At 34.8% G+C, this 23,684-nt stretch overlaps 1 protein-coding gene across 9 annotated transcripts in view; it reads right to left on the bottom strand.

The window, feature by feature from the left end:
* The window catches only part of RMDN2 (regulator of microtubule dynamics 2), a 72,087-nt gene that overhangs the window by 29,927 nt on the left and 18,476 nt on the right, over positions 1–23,684 (bottom strand). For all 9 annotated transcript variants that reach the window (XM_082745721.1, XM_082745727.1, XM_082745728.1 and 6 more), the window contains 4 exons: positions 12,367–12,541; positions 11,276–11,378; positions 7,537–7,597; positions 903–978 (listed from right to left, as the gene is read on the bottom strand). In XM_082745721.1, coding sequence (XP_082601847.1) covers positions 903–978; positions 7,537–7,597; positions 11,276–11,378; positions 12,367–12,541 — 415 coding nt within the window. The remainder of the gene's footprint in view (positions 1–902; positions 979–7,536; positions 7,598–11,275; positions 11,379–12,366; positions 12,542–23,684) is intronic.

Raw genomic sequence — 23,684 nt, 5'->3', positions numbered from 1 at the left:
TAATTCAATTTTCAGGAATGACTGCCCACAACTAGAACAAGACTGTGACTCTGAAACAATCTTGAGGGTTTTGAAGGGGCGGGGGGTGGGAGGTTGGGGGAACCAGGTGGTGGGTATTAAAGAGGGCACAGATTGCATGGAGCACTGGGTGTGGTGCAAAAACAAGGAATACTGTTATGTTGAAAATAAAAATAAAAATTAAAAAAAAGTAAAAAAAAACCTGTGACTATGATTTAATTAAGCAATGTGTAATTTAAAGCCAAATGTCAGTATAAAAATAGAAAGCATCCAAGTGACATTTTTGTCTGCCCATGTCTTGCCGAGCTAGTACTTACTATTGGGAAGCATCCTTGCAAATATCAAATAATGGGGATATAACTGGAGAAAGAACAGCAGAACTAGGTGATGAAGGGATCTACTCCCCTGACATTATTGTAATGGTTATAGGGAGCTGGAAGACAAACCCTGACCATTTATATTGAGCTATCAAAGCTACAGGCACATTATAGATTATGTACATGTACACTATCTGTTTTATTCACTCATCATGTTAAGTTTAAGCCTTCAATTGGATTCTACTTCAATTGGCCACATCAATATGCAAGAAATGTTAATTAGTCCCCATCATGTTGATGATATTGGTGCGTTCATGACCAAAAGACTAATCCTCAGTCTTTGAACAAGTAATACTCGTCTACTATGTGACTACTTTCAAGTTCCAGAATAATAATAATCTTCAAATTCCCAAGTAGTTTCATTCTTTTTTGTGTGGTATGATGTAAAGACTGTTACTTCATTTAAATAAAAAAGATAAATTCCTTGAGATTCATTCATTGAATTTGATTTATATCTTTTAAGGAAACAGATAGGTCCATTAAAATATTTTTAATACCAAGAAATACCTTGAAGCGATGTCCATAGTTGATTTTGTTTTGTAAGCCCTCAAACTCAGATACATAGCCACACAGAACCGCATACCTGAAAAGAATAAAAACAGTGGAGAGCGTGTGAACTTTTAACCAAATACCATCAAATATAACATTTTAAAAATATTTCTTGCATTTATTAATATTTGGCAGAAGTATTCATACAGATGCAAGGGCATCTTTATGAAAATAAAGTAAAATGAAATGAAAAAAAAAAAAAGAAAAATTAAAAAAAAAACACTTGACATGAACATGAGGCCAGTTTCCTCACCTAAGGCAGGGGAAAATAACACCATCTCACACATCCCGTACATGTGCCACAACACCTCGAACACGTAATTGCTTAGAATACTACCTGCCACATAGTGAGTTCTGAGAAACAGGAGTTGCTGCTATTACCAACACCAACTTCAAAGTCACAAAGAGGCTCTCTGAAGAAGTCTAGTCACACAGGTAATAAATTGAAAAATATATTGTATCATCATATCCCTGCTCCTCCTTAATAAAAATAAAAATAAAAATAAAAATTTCACAGCCTCCCTTAATGTCATTTGAAAACAAAAATAAATACCACGACTAAAACAAAATCAAAGGTAGTGTCAGAGTACACTTTTCCGAAAAACTCCCCATGTCCTTCGATCCTTCCTTGGAAACAATGCAAACTAGAAGAGCATTTCCCATGAATTGTTTACTTTTTTTTCCCACTGGGAATACAAAAGTTACTTCAATAATTATTTGACATAAATTGGGTGTGATACTTGTTCAGCAATTTGCTCACTCCGAAATCTGGGGATGTATTACTCTTTATATCAGAGTGTTTCTGTCTATTTCAAGTGTCCAGAGTATTTCAGAGTGTTTCTGTCTAAGGCAAAATATTCACTTACCTAAATATTTCAAGAGTACATATTAATTTTTACTTGTACTGTCATAATCGAAATCAAATATGTAATTTTGGGTGTTTATCTTGATCATTCCTGTATATTACCATAACTTTCAAGTATAAAAATGAAGTGAACAATTTTCTTAATTTGGAACAGTTAGACCCTTCCTGAACACAAAAGATGACATAATTCACATAAGTTATGACACCAACAAAACAGTCACTTTACAGTTACGATTTGTTTGACCTCTGAATTTCCAGTTTCTATATAATCAACCAAATCTGCTATAGGAGAAACAAGAATGATGACTAAATCAACCTATCAAAAGTAATCTGAGAGCCTAACTAGATTAGGAGATACTACTACTCACAAATTCTATCATCAGACTACATTACACATAGCTCTCTGCACCCACCAGAGACCGAGCATGGAGGAAAAGTTTACCGGAGAAAGACTCAAGAGTTTCCTTTTAAAACTGCTACTGTGGGCACCTGGGTGGCTCAGTGGGTTAAGCCGCTGCCTTCAGCTCAGGTCATGATCTTGGGGTCCCGAGGGACTAATTAGTTAACATTTCTTGCATATTGATGTGGCAGGAGAAGTAGAATCCAATTGAAGGCTTAAACTTAACATGATGAGTGAATAAAACAGATAGTGTACATGTACATAATCTATAATGTGCCTGTAGCTTTGATAGCTCAATATAAATGGTCAGGGTTTGTCTTCCAGCTCCCTATAACCATTACAATAACGTCAGGGGAGTAGATCCCTTCATCACCTAGTTCTGCTGTTCTTTCTCCCTTATATCGAGTCCCGCATCAGGCTCTCTGCTCAGCAGGGAGCCTGCTTCCTCCTCTCTCTCTCTGCCTGCCTCTCTGCCTACTTGTGATCTCTCTCTGTCAAATAAATAAATAAAATCTTAAAAAAATAAAATAAAATAAAACTGCTACTGTCACCTCCAGCCTCACCATCATCTTTTGAAATGCTCTCTGTCATTTTGTTCAGGGAGTTCCAGAAAGTGGAGCAGAATCCCATACATCTATTTCTCCCAATGCTCCCATTTTTTTATGGGCATTATCATTTTCTCATTCACTTGGACTTAAAACCTTAGGCCACTTTAAAAAAAAATAAGTTTTTATTTTAAAATAGCCTGAGATTTATAGGAAAGTTGCAGAGATGGTACAGAGAATTCTCATACACCTATATTCTGTTTTCTCTCCTGTTTACATATTACTTTACATTTTTGAAATTTTTTTTGTACATTTTGTACTGTTTACATATTACAGTACATTTATCACAAGTCTACTAATTCTGTCAAGCAATACTGATACATAATTTTTACAATGTACCAATAGTAATACATTATTATTAACGAAACTCCAAGCTTTATTCAGATTCTCATGTTTTTCCCTAAGTTAAATATTGACACTTTTCTCTCTATGCCTCCTTCCACATTTATCCCTGTTAACTCACACCTGTGAAAATCTTTTGAATTACTTTCGTCACTCATCATACATCCTCTTCTAGTTTTGTGTTACTTGCAACTTTATAAATGTACCTGTTCTATCTTTACCCACTGACAAAATTATGGAACACACCAGTGTCTAAGATACAGACCTGGAACCCTAGAATCACCTCCAGATTGACAATGATGTTGCCAACAGTTATTCTGTTGAGTAGCTGAGGCTTGAACCCTTCTCTCTATGTGGGTAACCCAGAGACCTGCCCACATTTCTGCATCTTGTCCATAAGAACATTATAAGTAAACTTACATTAATGCCTTGTTTAAATCCAGATGTACCAGCTCAATTTCCCTACTCTATATGCTGGCAAAGAAATAAAAAACAAATCATGTCACATTTTTAGAAAAATCTGTTTGAACTTTCTCATCCAGAGATTTATAGAAAAACCCAAATATTTGCACTGGAATCAAAAGAAAAGAATCTATGTTCGCTGATCCAGAGTGCTGGGATCAATCATCTATTCCGTTAAACGTCAGCATCAGAACAACTCCATGCACAGCCCTAGGCATCGACACTGCTTTCTCAGTATGCTCTCTCCAAGCTACTCTGAGTGAGGAAAAAAGGGAAAAAAACCCTCTATGACTTATGCATATTTCATATAATGTATATATGCATATTTCATATAATGAACGCCATTATATGAAATATACACATTTCCCTTATAAATAATCAGTCTTAATGCTTCTCATAATCTTTTATGAAGTCTGTTTCTTTCTTTTTTTCCCCCTGAGCTGAGATCAAGAATCGGATGCTTAACTGACTGAGCCACCCAGGTACCCCTTGAAGTCTGTTTCTTCAAAGTCTAAAATATTGCTTATCTTCCTACATATTCTAAGTTCAAAGTTCACCTGACCTCAAAGGATCATCACTTTTTTTTTTGGCAATCGGTTCCACTATGTCTCTGTGTGTCTGCGTGTTTTTGTTCTTTTATGCTGTTCATCTTTAAACATGTAATTTAAACCGTCTCAAGTTGACAGGAACTCTGAAGAACGGTAATTCACAACATGGTCCATTACCTCCATCTAGAGGTCATTCTCACCGTAAATACTTTGACAAAATTTTCGATTTTCTTTGCATTGATATCAAATATATCTTTAATAAATGACCAACATTCCTACTTTAACTACTAAAATTACCCCATTAGTTTCCCTGCATACTTCTTAATCAGCACAAATGCTATTTACACTGTAGGAAAGCAGTAGAAAAATAATGTAAAAGGAAAAAATACTGAGTATCTAGGAGTAAGAGATCTGATTGTTGTTTTTTTATTTATTGTGTGACTCTTGCTTACTAATCAGCATATACCCCCCACAACAGTCCCCCTAAACACACTACCTGGCTCCTCCTTATCTATAAAGTGGAAACAGGTTGCTCTGTGACTCCTGTGCTGTAAACATTTGGATATAATTTGTGAACAGTAGAGCACAACAAATATGTAAGACATTAGTTGTAATTAAGGTCAGGCCTATTGGGCTAACAAACTAAATCCTCAGTGATTTTACTCTCTTGGTTCTAGAAGTATTTTAGACTGGGTACAACAAAAACAACAGAATTTGCAGCAAACATTTTAGGCTTTGGGGTCAGACAGTGAAGGTTGCAACTATTCAACTTCATTGCTGTGCACAAATGCATAGGTATAGCTGTGAGCCAATCAAACTATTTACGAAAATAGGCAGTCGGCCCCAGGATGTACTTTGTCATTTACACTGAATGAATGAGAAAATGTCTCAACACCCCAAAAAAGACTTTTTATGATATTTTTATTACAATTAATTATGGAATCAGTTAACCTAAATTTTAACCACTGCTTCTCAAGTCAAACTTTTAATTTCTTTTATCATTACCCTAAGCCTCTACTATTTAATTGAATGAAAACTCTTGTATTCACTACATACAATATAATATATTCTAAGAACTAAGATACAATTGACATTTGAATTTATCAAATTTTACTAACTGATTAGATTTTAACTTTTTAAAAAATGTAAAACTGATACTGAACATGACATGTGCAAAACAGTTGGATGACTACTCAGTGTGTGTGTGTGTGTGTGTGTGTATAAGATTTAAACTTGGAGTCAAATACCATAGTTATAAACAAGGCAACCTGTTCACAACAAAAAGTGAAATAAGATGAACAAAAGCAAAGAAGCCAGACTAGTGTACGGCAGACCAGGTAGACTATGAGGGCAGAGTTACGGATAATTTCTTCTTACAAGACAGATTTCAAGGTACTTATGTAGCCCCCAGGGAAGACTTAATGAAAATTCCTCTAGGAAAATGTGAAGCTTACATAGATAAATGCCCTCAAGTGGAGGACTGAAATCCACTCTATATTTTAAGTGTGATTTTTCATGGATGCAGATCTATACGTGGGAGAAGGACAAGGACAACAGAGGAAGAGCAATGCAGCGGGAGGGAGAGGAGGAGCAGCTCAGAGTTAAGAGTAAGTAGGGCTTCGGGGTTCTTTCTTCATCTAAACCTCGTCAACCAGCTCCCAAACCTCCAGTATCAAAGGAGATGAAGAGTGTGTCTTGATCAATACAAATTCATTACAGTTACGACTAAAGGTAGAACAGAAGTACCTCAATGCATTCCTTTGTTCATTTATTAATACTGATGTGCACATTAGATGAGAAGGTCTGTTTGGCTGTAGAAATGATAGCCAGGGCCCTTACTTACTGGGAAAATGATCTTAAAGATATGTACCAGAAAGTTAACTGCAAAACTGCCTTTCTGCTAGAGTTGCGGCAGAGGGACCAGGGGCATAGAACAATACTTCACTTTAGGTGCTCCAATTCCTAAAGCCAGAAGCTCTACTGCCTGTGCATGACACCTTAAGGAAATGACTGACAGGCTCTGCTGGGCTCAGCCTTGCGCCCTTCTCCAGGCTATAGAAGAGAAGATAAGGGAGGATTCTTGCAGATGGGTGGACAGTGGGCTCTGACTCCCACCTTTTCATGGAAGGGGGCAGGAGGGAGGCTTGCACCTCATCTTAAGCCAAGTGAGAGCAGATCAAAAGACCTGTTTTTACTTTGGCCTGTGTCCCTTAGGGGACATAAAAAAATGTCCTTGACTCCTAAGCAGAGAAGCTTAAAGATGAGCGTGTGGGTGGAGCTCCCCCTGCTGGTGGCGGAGTAAAGAAACAGCTCTGCTTTGAGAAAATGGGTCTGCATTTCAGAGTTAGCCAGTGGAATGAAAATGAATTTCCTGTGGGACAAATGTGGACCTGCAGAAAAGGAGCCATTGTGAGAGAGATATTGCCTAAAAGTGCTCCAGAAGAATAAAAATAATCCCGAAGAACGGTAGGTTTCTGGAAACCTAGGTCTGAGAGAAGGATCGTAAATTAACTTACTATTGTTATCTTCCTAGCGCCTGAAGTACCTGTATTGCTGTAAGGAACTAAAAGATGTTGTAAAAATGCAACCACACGGGTGCCTGGGTGGTTTGATGGGTGAAGCATCTGCTTTCCGTTCAAGTTGTAATCTTGGAGTCCTGGGATCCCTGCTCATCAGGGAGTTTCCTCTGCCCCTCACCCTGCTCATGCTCTCTCTCTCTCTCTCCCAAATAAGTAAAAAAATAAAATCTTAAAGAAAAATGCAACCAAAGAGTGTTAATTTAACACAATATGTTTATTATTTGTGTTTTATAATTCTAAACATACAAAGGATCCAAGAATAATTCTTGGATTCTTGCATTCAAGAATAAATTTGTTTCCCCAAAGATATTCACCTACCCAATGAATTAAATTCCCTTTGTTTGAGCTTTCTTATATTCCTTATATTAAAAATGGCTCCTCTTTGACATGTAGAATTTGTACACATGGACTCATTAAGGTAAAGGAAATGAGTGACAGTCTTTTATTCTTTGAAGCATTCTTCCTACATTTCATTTAGAAACATGGTATCAATTCAATATTTATTTTCAAACAAAACATTAAATTATATTTAATTAGAATTTATCACATTCAAAGGCACTGCACTTGGTTGATTCATCTATGAAATCTTCAGTGAAAGTTTACTTTGAATATATTAAAATATATATACTATAAAATACATGAGAATAAGAATAGTTACTGTGCTATCTACTAAATATATTTTTCAGTGAATGGGACAGGTGAAACAGGTCAATAATATCTTAAAAATCAATTGTTACTTACATAGAGGCATATGAAGGTTTAAAAAGACTATAGAAGTTCTATGTACTTACCACAGATGACAATGTCCATTTGTGGGTGCTCTAGTGATAGCTTTCTCCCCTAATGTCTTTCCTGAAAGACAAATGTACTTACAGTTAGTACTTTCACATGAGCTGGTGGACGAGTGGAATATTGAATTACGTCAGTGGTTCCGAAAATATGGTCCCAAGACTGGAAGTATCGCCTGGGAACTTGTTAGAAAAGTGAATCTGGGACTACAAGGGAGAACTCATTCCCTAACAAAGTCTGGGCTCAGCAATCTGTCTTAACTAGCCTCTAGAGAGATTCTGCTGTATGCTCAAGTTTAGGTCCACTGGACTAAGTGACGAAACCAAGTGTAAGAAAAGTCATTTGATCATTATTTGAAAGCAAAGAAAATGGATACAGAAACTAAAAGCAAGATGAAGAAAGAGAGAGCGAGGCAGAGGACAGCGTGCTAACTCCATCTAAAGGGAAGGCTTCCCAGGGAACAGGCTCTGTATATAAATAATCATTCCAAATCATTTCCCTTAGTTTTAGGATTACTTTTCATAATGTCATAATTACTTTGGATCGAGGTTTGTCTATTGGCCTGAAAAGTCAAAACATTTGTTACAAAACTGAACATTCTGAAAATTCTTCTCTAAAAGGGGCTGCTTTGTCTTGTGCCTTCTCCTTTTCTCCTGCTCCATGTTTTTGCTGTCGCCTTGAAGAGAATATCCAGGGATCTGCGAAATGCTCTTCCAAATAAGTGGTTGAGTTAATCTTTATAAATAAGGATCTTTTATTCTAAAACCATTCTATTTGTTAATATGTTAAGGTGGTACACTCTGTATTTGATAGCTCTATCCATGAAGAAAACCATCCTGTGTAGAAATCTACCAAAACCAGAAAAAATTACAAAGTGAAGTGTTTTAATACTGACATTGAATCGTAGACATATATTAAGAGTAATTTTTAAATAAATGATTGAAAAGCAGTTTTAAACGTACATTTAAATATTAGAAACAAAATCAATATTTTACCTCCTTGGCCAAATGAGCAAAAATAGCTTTGAGTCCACAACCACAAGCCTGAAATAGAGTCCTTTACCCTGAGACTAGGAAAGGACGCTCGGTAGTAGGCAGGAGGGTTCTGCAGCCTCACTGATCCAACGGAAGTCCGATAGGAAAGCTGTTTTCCTTAGGACATCATACTTTGTGATCTATTTGAGACACTTACATTGCTCTTTTAATTCTGGCAATTATAATAATGTTCCTTTAGATAAAAGATTCATATTTTGTTTGGAAGACAAATTATGATCAAAGTACTTCAAAAGAGGCTTGTGTAAGGCTCCACCCCAGCGAGAGGGTGTGGAAAGAATTCTGCACTCCTGGGCCATCACATTTTCCCCTGGCACAACAACTTTATTTTTTATTTCTTTTTAAGTGTTTATTTATTTATTTGACAGAGAGGGAGAAAGCACAAGTAAGCGGGGTGGGTGGGGGCAGGAAGAGGGAGAGGGAGAAGCAGGCTCCCCACTGAGCAAGGAGTCCCGTGCAAGACTTGATTCCAGGACCTTGGGATCATGATCTGACCCAAAAGCAAACTCTTAACCGACTAAGTCAGGCAACACCTCCCGCACCATTTTTTAAAAAAAAATTAACTACTCTATTATAGAGAATAACATTCAGTACTTCCTCTTCCCTCATGCGGAGCTCCAGTGTCCTCCAACGCTGGTCTCAGCTCAAGCCTATTTTTGTCATTGCCTTTCCCAGGTACTCACTGCCTGAACCCTTCACATGATGGGTTGTTGCCTCGATGTTGATCTTTCTAGCAAGTTCCTTAATGTAGCGTCACCTTAATCACGTTCACCTCCCTCTTCTCTCCCTTCTCTCTCACCCTCCACCCCTCATTTTAACATTGTTCCTGGACACGGTAATTTCCAATAAATACTTCTTAAATGGAGAGGAAAAAGAATTATTTATTTTTTAATAAATTTCAGTATCTGAATGAATGCATTTGAGGCATTCACTCCTTTTCCATGACATCATAAATGTTTCTTTTTAAAATAGATCCTATTCCAATCTATGTTCCATTTTTTTCCCCAATTTCCTCCAGCCCATTACTTTTTCCATTTTTACCACCTCATTCATTAATTCAATTAAACTTCTACTACATTTAAGAATAGAGATCCCAAGTAATTTTACCTATGAGAGACTCTTACTTCCCTAGGAAAGCCTTCCCTGCCTCGACCCCCAGCCCCTGCCATCATATCCTTGCTGTTATTACTCTTAAAGTCCTGCATTCTCTTTCCTCGCAATGGCTTTCCATCTGTTTCCTTTTATGTACAGTTATTTCAATAATACTGCTTCCCCAACAAAGCCATCGGCTCACCTAGGGTCTGAGAACATGTGATTTTGCTATCATTTCTACCTCCTATCAAACACAGGAGGAATCTCAATGCCCAGGGTAGGGCAAGTGCATACAGGAAATAAAAAAGTATCTGATACTGATGAATGTTGAAACAGTTTACATGGGATATCCTGTGACTTTCTCAGTAGATACAAACACAAAAAAGTTTTTTTCTCTTTGTGCAAAAGTCACTGGAGGAGGAAATCTACAAGTGGAAGGAATGAAATTACAAGGAGTTTGAAGATACTACCTTCTTAGAAATTAAAATGACAGTGAATGAGATTGGAATGAGGTCTGTGGTATCATTATGCTTTGCTGTTTCTTTCTTATGCTATCTTAGAGGAAGAAAGGTTGGAAAAGAGGAGGTTTGGAATAAAAGAAGAATTAAAGAAATTCTAATGTCAGATTACTATGCTGAAGCTCAGAGAAATGGCAACTATAGGGTTTTTTGCAAGAAAGGGTTTTGATATTTAATGAGAGTCAATGTGAGATATATATATTTATGTTATTTATATATATTTAAATATATATTTATGTATATTTACATATACTATATATTTATATACTTTTATTTATATATTTATTATTTATATATATAAATATTTGACATCCCTGCTGTTTTTCTTTTGTTGTTACTATGGAAAATTTCAAAAATATGCAAAAAAGTATAGAGTACAGTATAATAAACAACCAGGTACTGTATGCCTTAGCATAAACGATGATCAACTCAAGGCTAATCTTGTTTTATCAAGATGAACTTTGTAAAAAGAGCACTGAAAAAAAAACCTGAAGCTCTACCTTACAGTAATCAGGGAGGGTTATTTTAATTGTACTGAAGACAACTATCCTCTGCCTCTTTTCCTCCTCAAATATTACCTCTGAACATTTTGTCTTTCTGTGATTTTATAAACTTTATTATCTGAAATTTGAGTTTTTCAGTTGCCTATTCTAATATGCTCAAACATTTAAAAAATATATATACTTTAGCCTTAAAAAACCCTTTCTGTCAGGGCTGGGTAGCTCAGTGGGTTAAAGCCTCTGCCTTCAGCTCAGGTCATGATCTCAGGGTCCTAGGATCAAGCCCTGCATGGGGCTCTCTGCTCAGCGGAGAGCCTGTTTCCTCCTCTCTCTCTCTCTCTCTGCCTGCCTCTCTGCCTACATGTGATCTCTGTCAAATAAATAAATAAAATCTTAAAAAAAAAAAAAAAACCCTTTCTGTCCTTAGACTATGTATATTTTTCAGTACTAGGATATATTAAAATAAATTAAACATATTGGTTCTAGCTTAGGTGATTTAAATTTGATTAACATTCATTAATGGGTTATTATAGATAATGACTGTCATTTGAGGATAATCAATCTTTACAAAATACTTACCGATATTAGCATAATGTTTTTTCTCTTGTGCGTTAGTAGATAGCTCATACATGTCTCCATAAGCACGAGCTAACCGCCATATAAACTCTATTTCATCTCTAAACTGAAACGATAGAATTGTATATTAGATTATACTCAGTAACTCGACAAGACTAGAAATGTTTTCCTCTGCAACTTTTAAAAAAGTAGGCAGGTGAACTGACATTTATGGATGACTGAATCTATTCATGTGCATACAACATTTTCAATTCAAATATTCATGGCTACAAAATGTGATTTAATATAGTGTTGCCTTTGGATCTTAAAACTAAGGAGGGTTATGGAGACACTAGCTCTACACCAACGTGGGAGAGAGAAGGGCCAGGCGCCAGACTCGGTGAGTTCTCCGGGGATGAAGCTATCCTCTTTTTATTTTTCTTTCTGAGTTATCCACCTTCAATATAATGCCCCAGAAAGCATTACAAATCACATATACTCAAAAGAGCAGGCGTATTTTTAACCTAAATTGCCTACAAATACAATCACAATCTTTGTGCTTGGAGTTGCTAAGTCCTCAGACAAAGGATTTGAGACTAAAACTGCTCACAGAGAAGACGTCCTCCCTCCATCCTCCTCTCCCTCCTCCCTCCCTTCCTTCCTTCTTTCTCTTTGGTGGTAGTAGTAGGAGGAAAGGGCTTTTTCAATTCAGCCCAACGTTAAATATTGAAAAATGTCCATTAGTAGAAACATGTTGAAACTGATGGTTGTTACACTAGTAACTCTTAAGACAGAAAACTTAAAATTGTAGCTTTCCTGCCCCAACAGAAGCAGTAGGTCATATTCTTTATGTTATAAAGTACATATCAAATATGGCAAATTAATAAGAATCAAATAAAAATAGGTGTGTACAATCTTATCTCCGGTTCTCATTTTCATGATCTTAGAGCCTCATAAACTCTTATAATTTACTTTTTAAAAGTTTCAGTTAGATTATAGAAAAATTTTGCATCAACCATTTAGGTAACACAATTGTTACAGTCATAACAGGAATGGGATTGCAGGTAAAATCAAAAATCAAAATTATACAAACGTTATTGTCTCATATCTCTTACCTTTTCTTTGTGATCACAAAGTAGTTCGAAACTCTCCAACTTGCTACATTCATTCATACGTAAATTATCAGCCTTCTGAAGAAGGACATCTAAATTTAACTCCTCTATGTGTGTGTTAAATGCCTTAGCGACTGGAAAACTCTGTTCTTCTGTGTCAGTATTAGCTGTAATATACCTAAAATTCAGAAATAATAAATAATGATCAAATCTCTTGAAAGTTATATTATAATAGCAAGAGTGATTCTTTTAAAATATAAGCCAGTAGGCTATGAATACCAGAACAGATGCGTGACTGATGAAATAAAAGAGGCATGAAACAGATCGGTACACATATGGAGCTGTGGTGCGTGATAGAGTTGGCCTGTCAGATCACTGGAAAAGGAAGGGAAGGGCCAGGAAAAAAAATGGCTATGCCTATGGAAAACAATGAAACTGAATCTCTACAATATAATATTATAAAATTAACTCTGGATGATAAAAGGAATTAAGTGTTAAAAATAATTTTCTAAACTCTAAGTAGAAATTATAGGTAAATATCTCTCAGTCTTAGAAGTAAAAAGTTTTCTTTTCTTTTCCTTTTTTTTTTTTTTTAAAAGATTTATTTATTTGTCAGAGAGCGAGCGAGCACACAAGCAGGGGGAGCAGCACACAGAGGGAGGAACAGGATCCCCGCGGAGCAAGGAGCCCAATATGGGACCCGAACCCAGGACTCTGGGATCATGACCTGAGCCTAAGGCCAACATTTAACCGAATGAGTCACCCAGGTGTCCCAAAGCAAAAAATGTTCTTAACCAAGATATGAAAGAATTAGCTATAAATGATTAATTATGAGTGACTAATCAGCTTAGTTATATTAAAATGAAAAAAACTGCTGCTAATCAAAAGACAATTTCAAAAATATAAGAACATAAATTAAAAACCAGGAATAGATGTTTTGCAACATATGTGGAGAACACTGATATCAAGAACATATAAATGCTTTTCTAAAATTAGATAATAAAAGATGCAGTGAAGTCAATAGAAATATGCTTGTTAGATACAGACTTTCCCAAATAAGAAAATACATACAGTCAATAAACATAAGAAATGATGTTCAATGTTCACTAGCAAACAGAGAAATACAAATAAAGACCACAGGGAGATATTATGTAAAAAGTCTGATAATATCAAATGTCGGGCATGAAGTCAATCCATAGGATCCGATGTGCATGCAAACTGGTGAACCCAGCTGGGAAAGCACTCTGGAGTTATCTTGTAATCATGAATTTTTCACATGCCCTAGGACCCAGTAATCTGGTCTCCTGCATATGTGCAAAAAAAGATGTATAATAGAGAGCAATACTTTTGAACACCAGGAAACAACCTAAATGCCCATCAAAGAGTGAATGAATATTATACAACAGTCAAAATGAAAGAGATACAGTGATGAGCAAAATATGAAGGAATCTTGACAAACTTATTATTAAGTGGAAAAATAAGCTCTTAAAACTATATACAACACAATCCCCTTTCCATAAAAACAATAAAAATTAAACGTGTATCTTAAGGAACATACACACACCTGCAATGAAATGATATTATGAAAAAAAAGAAGGAATGAACAATATAGTTTAGACATTCAGGGTAATCGTTACCTTCAGATGAGGAAAGGCAAGGGGAGCCAAATGGTTTGATGAAGATTATTGTCTAGGTCCCATCTTTTGTTTTAGGAGGTAGTTTCATGGATGCTTTTACATTATTCACAATAACTAACTAAATGACTAAAAGTGACACATGCATGGACTAGTCCTTAGAGTTTGCAAGAGCTATTCTATGTACCTGAGATATAAGAAAATGATAACCAAAAGGAAGTAACTAGTTTAATATAGTACATAATATTCTTTAGAGCAAAAAGCATTAGAAAGAGGGACACCGAAGCGAAATGGTTCAATTTATGATAAAGAAAGAGCAGTTTGAGACATCTATGCATCTAAAAACTCAAGTCTCAGATACATGGAAAACATAAATTAACATCTACAAAGAGAAATTGAATCCACTATCAGAACAGGAGATTTTTAACATAACAGTCTAAGTAATTGATAAAGAAAAGGTAAGGATACAATTTAGGTGCCAAAATTAACAAGCTCAAATCCAACTAGCATATATAAAACTAGACATTGAGCCCCAGGAAAACAATGTCATATGGAATATCTATGAAAACAGCCACATACACAAGGCCACGAAGCAAGCCACAAATGGTAACAATCTGTTATGTAGGCCATATTCTCTGTTCACAATGCAACTAAGTAAGAAATCAACACTAAAGAGTAGGTGAGAAAACCTCCAAATTTAAAAATAATTGAAACATTTCCATCTACATGCCCACTACACTGGCTAAAATGAAAAGACAAAAAACAAGAAGAGTTGGTGAGGATGTGGAGCCAATGGAGCTCTTATACATAGCTGATGGGAGCATAAATCAGAACCACCACTTTGGAAATATGTTTGGCAATATATCCTAAAGCTGGTATACACATACTCCATGGACACAGTCATTTCACTTCTAGGTATATACCCAAAAGAAATGTGTACATATGTTTATCCAGTCATAATAGTCCATAACTGGAAAGTACCAAATGCCTATGAGGAATAGGGAGCTTACATATTGTGGCATATTAACGCAATGGATGAGTATTTAGCAGTGAGGATAAATGGCCTTCAACCACGCACAACGATATGCACGAGTATCACAAGCTAATATCAACTGAGAGAAGCTAGACACAAATGGGCATATGGTGTATTATTTCATTTAGATAAAGTAAAAACATAATTTTAACTGATGTATGCATTTGTAAATCAAGATGGGTTATCCTGTTGGTGCCAAGGAGTGACTGGATGAGAGCATGTTGGGAATATCTGAGGTACTAAAAATATTATGTCTCTAAATCTGGGTGCTGACTTTACCATTGTATTCAGCTTGAAAAATCCGTCTGGGTGTTTGTTATTTGTATGCTTTTCCGCATGCACTCTGTATTTCATAAAGTTTAAAAAGAATTTTAAAAAGATACATCTCATACATAAGAGAATATAAGAAAAGAAAGAAAAGCAGAAGTCATTATAAACAGCATCAGGAATGAAACATTGTTACTACAGAGCATAGATTTAAATAACAGACTACAAGGGCACCTGGGTGGCTTAGTGGGTTGAGCCTCTGCCTTCCGCTCAGTTCATGATCCCAGGGTCCTGGGATCAAGCCCCACATTGGGCTCTCTGCTCAGCAAGGAGCCTGCTTCCTCCTCTCTCTGTGCCTGCCTCTCTGCCTACTTGTGATCTCTCTGTCAAATAAATAAATAGAATCTTTAAAAATAAATAAATAAATAAATAAATAAATAAACAACAGACTACCATGAGCAATTTTAGGCTAATAAACTTAAACTTGGAATGAAAGACAACCACCTAGAAATATATAACTGGCTAAAACTGCTCAAGAGAAAATCAACCAGTTAGTCCAGAAAATGAAATAAAAAGTTTCCAGATTGGAAAGAAAGAAGTAAAATTATCTCTAATCACAGATGACATCATCTTGTTCATATAAATCCTAATAAATCCATAAAAAGCTATTAGAACTAATAAGTTCAAGATTGCAAAATACAAGATCAACTTATAAAAGTCAATTGTATTTCTATACAACTAGCAATGAACAACCCAAAAACAAAAATGAGGAAAACAATTTCACTTACAATATTATTAAAAAAAAAAAAAATTCTGGGGCACCTGGGTGTCTCAGTCAGTTGGGTGTCAGACTCATGATTTTGGTTCAGGTCATGATCTCATGGGTGGTGAGATCAAGCCCCTGGGTTATGGCCTACACTCAAAAGGGAGTCTACTTGAGATACTCTCTCTCTCTGCCACTGCCCACTCATGTGTGTCCCCCAATTCTCTCTCAAATAAGTAAATAAATAAATACTCTTTTAAAAAAAGAATAAAATTCTTAGGATTGAATTTAACAAAATATGTGCAAGACTTATATACTGTAAACTATCAAACATTGCTGAAATTAAAGAATAGGATCTAAGTACATGAAAAGAAGTTTTGTGCTCATGAATCAGATTTAGTTGTGATGGCAGGATTCCCCCAATTTATCTATAGATTCAAAGTAATTTCTATTAAAACTCAGCTGACAACATTTTCCCCCCAGAAATTGACAAGCTGATCCTAAATTTCACGTGGAAATGCAAGGGACCCAATATAGTCAAAATAATGTTGTAAAAGAGAAACAAAGAGAATTCATGCTTCCAGATTTCAAATTTTACTATAAAGCCACAGTAGTAAAGATGGTACTGGCATAAGGAAGATAGACATATGGTATAGGGATTAAGGACCTATTAAGAATTCAGGTCCAGAAACAAACCCTTATGTTTATGGTCAATTTGTTTTAACAAGAATACCAAGACAACTTAGTGGATGATACAATTTTATTTTCAACAAATGGTACAGGGACAAATAGATATCCACATGCAGAAGAAATAAGTTGGAACTTCGCCTCACACTATATATAAACATTAACTCAAAATGGATCAAAAACCTAAATGTAAGAGCTAAAATTATAAAACTCTTAGAAGAAAATACAGGAGTAAATATTAGAAAGAAAAAGTAGATAAAATAGATTTTATAAGATTTTAAACTTTTGTGCTTAAAAGAAATTTTCTTCATCAAGAAAAAGAAAAGAAAATTTAAAAATGGAAGAAAATACTTACAAATGAAATATACTAATGTATATCTAACAAGTATGCTGACAAATATACTGATGTATATCTAACGAGTACACAAATAGATTTACAACTCAATAATAAAAAGACAAACAATTCAATTTAAAAATGGAAAAAGAACTTAATATTTCAACAAAAGATGATAACAAAATGGCCAAAGAACACATGAAGAGATGGCTCCATATCATTAGTCATAAGTGAAATACAAATCAAAACCACAATAATTCATTCATTTATACCTTCTAGGATGGCTAAAATAAAATAGACAATAACAATATTGACAAAGATGTGGAAAAACTGGGAACCCCCTACACTGCTGATGAGACTGTAAAATGGTGCATCAAGTTTGGAAAACAATACAGTAGTTCCTCAAAATGTTTAACAGCAAATTACAAATTTGACTCAGCAAATTACAAAATGACTCAGCAATTACACTTCTAAGTACACATCCGAGGAACTGAAAGACTATGTCCAAACAGAAACTTATTGCATAATAGCCAAAGAATGAAAACAACCCAAATACCCTTCATCTGCTGAATGGGTAAACAAAATGAGTGAACAATGGAATATTATTTGGTAATACAAAGGAATGAAGTACTAATGAGTGATACAACATGAATGGACCTTGAACACATCATCTAAGGGAAAGGCCACATATTGTAAGATTCCACTTCATGAAATGTACAGGATAAGTAAAGCCATGTTAACAGAAAGTGGGAATAATGGTTGATAGGGCCTGGAGATGCAGAGAATAAGAGAATGAGTGGATATAGGGTACATGGCCTTTTTTTGAATGATGAAAGTTTGGTAATTAGATAGTGGTGATGGCTATACAACTAAGTGTGAATAAACTAATCCCCACCAAATTGTACACTTTAAAGGGGTGAGTTTTACAGCATATGAAGAATATCTCAATAAAGATTTTATTTTTATAAGAAAGAAGAAAAAATGTGACTCTTCCTATAGCTATCAAATAAATTAAGCTAGAATCTGTATATCTATTTCAACACACACACACACACACGTACATACACACACAGAAAGAGAGAGACAGAGACAGGGATTGGGAAAGAAAAGAAGTTTCTCTCATGGGGAATTCCACCAAATATCCAAAGAATTATATTAACTCAAATTCTTCTAAGAAATTCTAACACAGGGAACACCTCTCAGCTCATTTTCTGAAGCTGGTAAAACTGACACTGAAATCAAACAAGGATAGTATAAGAAATGAACATTATAGATGAATATCACACATAAATATAGATGCAAAATATCAATCAAAGACATCAAAAATATCAAAAAAAACCTGTAACAAACATGAAAGAATGCATCATAGCCAAACTGGATTTCTCCCAGGAATGACAAGCACAGTTTAACATTAGAATGTTTCTTTTTAGCACAACAAAAAGAATGAGAAAAATTAGATGATCATTTCAGTGATTACCAATTTTTTCTCAATAAATTCAAATTCATTTTAGGATAAGGAAATAGCAGGCCCATGAACAAGGAGTAGAAGGGGACTTCTGAACACAAGGTTATATGCCAAAACTATAATATACATTTCACACTTAATGATGAAACATTAAAAGCATTCTCCTTAAAGTAAGAAATAGAAAAGGATGTTCAATATTGTTGCTTCTATTCAATAATGTACTGCAGGTCCTGTTAGCACAATATTAAAAGAAAACAAATAAAAATTATAAGAATTGGGAAAGAAGGACACCTGGGTCGCTCAGTGGGTTAAGCCTCTGCCTTCGGCTCAGGTCATGATCTCAGGGTCCTGGGATCAAGGCCCGCATTGGGCTCTCTGCTCAGCAGGGAGCCTGCTTCCCCCTCTCTCTGCCTGCCTCTCTGCTTACTTGTGATCTCCCTCTCTCTGTCAAATAAATAAATAAAATAAAATAAAAAGAATTGGGAAAGAAGAAATAGAACTACTTTTATTTGAAATTAATTCAGTAGAATAAAAATGCTAGCAGAATTTACAGATAAGTAAACAAAGCTATTCAACATTTACGATCAATTTTTGAAAATAAATCATGCCCTTATATATATATAACAAGTTAGAGAATGTAATTTCTTTTTCTTTTCTTTTCTTTTTTTTTTTTTAAAGCTTTTATTTATTTGTCAGAGAGAGAGAGAGAGCACACAAGGGGCAGCAGGCAGAGAGAGAAGAGGCTCCCTGTCAAGCAGGGAGACTGACATGGGGCTCAATCCCAGGAACTTGGAATCATGACCTGAGCCAAAGACTTATGCTTAACTGACTAAGCCACCCAGACACTCCTAGAGAATGTAATTTCATAAAATGTAACATTTACAGGAAAAATACACAGCACCTAGGAAAAATATTCACATTTTTTAAACTTTTCTACAGAAAGCTAAAAAATATTATTTGAGGAAATTAAAGACTATCTAAAAAATGGGCAAAGATATTATATCCATGGAAAGAAGAACTTAACATTAAACCAAAAAGATGCTTCATGTAAATAACAACACTGGCTATACTAACCTCAAACAACGTGACTTTAAGTCAAAACTTACAAGGGTCAAAGAAGGACATCATATAATTATAAAAGACTCAATTCACCAGAAGTATGTAACAATAACAAACATATATGCATTAAACATTAGTGGTTCTAAATATTTGAAGCAAACACTGATAGAATTGAAAGTAGAAACAGATAGTAACATAATAATAGTAGGAGACTTCAATATCTCACTTTTAATAATGGATAGAATAGCCAGGTAGAAGATCAATAAGCAAACAGAGGACTTAAATATCATTAGAGACCAATTTGACCTAACATATACAGAATACTCCACTCAACAACAGAGGAATACATATTCTTCTCAAGTGAATGTGGACATTCTCCAGCACACATCATATATTACACCACAAGACAAGTCTTCATGAATTTTAAAAGATTAAAATCACACAAAGCATCTTTCCTGATTGCAATGAAAGTGTCAATCAAAGGCAGAAGGAAAACTAGAAAATCATAAATATGTGCAAATAAATAACACACTTAAACAACAAATGAGTCAAAGAATAGATCACAAGGGAAATTAGAAAATATCTTGAATCAAAAGAAGGCAAAACACAGCATACCAAAATGTACAGAGTGTAGTGAAAGCAGTGGTAAGGGGAAATTTATAGTTATAAATGCTTTTATTAAAAAGGTATCAAATCGACAACATAAATCTCTAGCTTAGGAAACTAGAAAAAGAAGAGCAAACTAAACCCAAAGCTAGCAAAAGGAAATAAAAAGATTAAAGTAGAAATGAACATATACAGAACTTAAAAAAAAAAGAAAATCAATGAAACCAAGAGTTGGTTCTTCAAAAAGATCAACAACACTCACAAAACTTTAGCTAGACTAAGAATAAAGGACAGAAAATCAAATAACTAAATACAGAAATGAAAGAGGAAAATCACTATCAATTTTACAGAAATAAAAAGGGTTATAAGAGAATATAATGAAGGATAGCATGCCTACAAATTGGATAACTTAGATGAAACAAAGAAATTCCTAGAAACACAGAACCTACCAAGACTAAATTAGGAAGAAACAGAAAATCTGAACAGATCTAACAAGTAAAGAGACTGAATTAGTAATCAATAAATTCTTATCAAAAGAAAGCCAAGGACCACATGCCTTCACTGATGAATTCTACCAAATATTTAAGGAATTAACTAGTATTCTTCAAATTCCCAAAAAAAATTTGAAAAGAAAGGAACATTTCCTAACTCATTCCATTAGGTCATTACTACCCTGATCATAAAGCTGTACAAATACACTATAAGAAGAGAAAATTAGACTAATATCTTTGATGAATACTGATGCAAAAACCCTGAAAGAAATACTAGCAAATAAGATTTGAAAGCAATTATACACCATGACCAAGTGGAAATGCAAGGATGGTTTAACATATGAAAAATCAATGTGATATAACACATTAACAGAATTAAAGGGGGAAACACATCTGACCATCTCAGCTGGTGCAGAAAAATGCAGAGCACTTGACAATATTCAACACACTTTCATGATGAAAATGAGTAACAAACTGGGGTGCCTTCATGACTCAGTACGTTGAGCATCTGACTCTTGGTCTCAGCTTGGGTCTTGATCCCAGGGTTGTGTGTTCAAGCCCCATCTTGGGCTCCATGCTGGGTGTGGAGCCTACTTAAAAAAAAAAGTGTGTAACAAACTAGCAATAGAAGGAAACTACCTCAAAATAATATAGGCCATATATGACAAACCCAAAGATAACATCATACTCAATGGTGAAAGACTAAAAGCTTTTCCTCTCACATCAGGGACAAGACAAGAGTGCCTCCTTTTGCCACTACTATTCAGTACAGTACTAGGGAGTCCTAGCCAGAGCAATTAGGCAAGAAAAAGAAATAAAAGATACCTAAATCAGATAGGAAGAAATAAAATAATCTCTTAGCAAATAACATGATCTTAAAAGTAGAAAATCCTAAATATTTCACACACACACACACAAACTGTAAGAATTATAAACAAATTCAGCAGTTCCACAATATAAACCAACTTGCAAAAATCAGATGTGTTTCTACACATTAACAAGAAGCAATCTAAAAAGCAAATAGAAATGACTATAATAGCATTGAAAAGAATAAAGTACTTAGTAGTAAACTTAAAAAAGGAGATGAAAGATTTATAAACTTAAAACTATGAAACATTGCTTAAAAAAAATTAAAGACAAAATCGGAAACCCCATGCCAGAGATTTAAAGACAAAATTGGAAACCCCATGCCATATATTTGGAGACTAATATTGTTAAGATGTTAGTATTACCCAAAATAATTGATAGAACCAGTGCAATCCCCCTCAAAAATCCCAACAATGTTTTTTGTAAAAATAGAAAAATCCATCCTAAAATTCATGTGGAATCACAAAGAACCCTGAATAGCCAAAACAACCTTGAAAAAGAATAAGGGTGGAGGTCTCACACTTCCTGATTTTAAAACTTACTACAAAGCTCAGTAATCAAAATAATGTGGACTGACATAAAGTCATGTATAATATCAGTGCATTAGAATAGAAAGCCCAGAAATAAACTCTCACATATATAGTCAAATGATTTTTGACAGGTCCTAAGACCAATCAATGGAGAAACAAATGGTGTTGGGAAAACTGGGTATTTATATGCAAAAGAATGACATTGGGCTCTGTGTAAAAATTAAAAATTAACTCAAAAAATGGATCATTTACTATTTTGGGGATGTCAACGAAAGCACTGGTTACAGAGGCAAAATAGATGGACACCAAAATTAAAATAGATAAATTAGACATCAAAATGAAAATGAAATTTTGGCCACCAAAGGACATAATCAACAGAGTGAAAGGCAGCCCACACAATGGGAGAGAAGATTTGTAATCATATATCTGATAAAGGGTACAACTCAACAACAGAAAGCAAACAACCCAATTAAAAAATGGGTGAAGGACTTGAAAAGACATTTTCCCAAAGAAGATGTACAAAAGGCCAATGAGCACATGAAAAAATGTGCAGTACCATTAAACATGGGGGAAATGCAAACCACAATAGGATACCACCTTGTACCAATTAGGATGGTTACTGTCAAAAAACAGAGAAATGTTGGTGTCGATGTGAAGAAACTGTAATCCTTATGAACTCTTGGAGGAACATAAAATGGTGCAGCTGCTATGGAAAAAAATTAGGCAGTACCTCAAAAAAATTAAAAATGGAATTGCCATATGATCCAGTAATTCTACTTCTGGATAGACAATCAAAAAGAATGGAAAGCAGGGTCTTGAAGAGATATTTGTACACCCATGTTCATAGCATTATTCACAATGGCTAAAAGTAGAAGCAACAAAAGTGTCTATCAACAGATGAATAAATAAGTAAAATGTGATCTGTACATACAAAGTAACACTGTTCAACCTTAAAGAAAATCTGACATGTTATAACATAGATGAACCTTGAGAACATGCTGAGTGAAACAGCCATCACAAGAAGACAAATACCACATTATTCCACTTCTTTAAGGTGCCTAGAGGAATCAAATTCATACAGCCAGAAAGTAGAAAAGTGGTTGCCAGAGACTTAGGGGATGAAGGGAGAGGGATTCTAATGGGTCCAGAATTCAGTTTGGAAGATGAAAAAAGCTCTGGAGAAAAATGGTGATAATGATTGCAAAACAATATGAATGTATTTAATGCCATTAAACTTAAAAACGGTTAAGACAGTAAATTTTATGTGACATGCATTTTACCACAATTTAAATAAATGAAGTAGAAAATTTTTTTTTTACAAGAAATGCTAAAACTTGGAGAAACATGAAAGTAAAAGTAATATCTTGGCCCAATGATGCAGGTTTAGGGGGCATTTTATCATGATAAATAATTGAACACAATCCCAATTTCTTTCCTCTACAAAGAGTAACTATATTCTAACTTAAGTATTTTTAATTGTCTATATGCATTTTTTTTATTCAATAGTTATTCTGATAAATATATCTATAGACCTTAATATAGTGGGAAAAAACTGAAAGATATTTACTCAAAAATAAAGTTTTGG

This window comes from Mustela nivalis (genome assembly GCF_964662115.1).
Source record: "Mustela nivalis genome assembly, chromosome: 8".
Lineage (NCBI taxonomy): Eukaryota > Metazoa > Chordata > Mammalia > Carnivora > Mustelidae > Mustela > Mustela nivalis.
The sequence above is the reverse complement of the archived record's forward strand: the minus strand, read 5'-3'. Positions and strand labels throughout refer to the sequence as shown.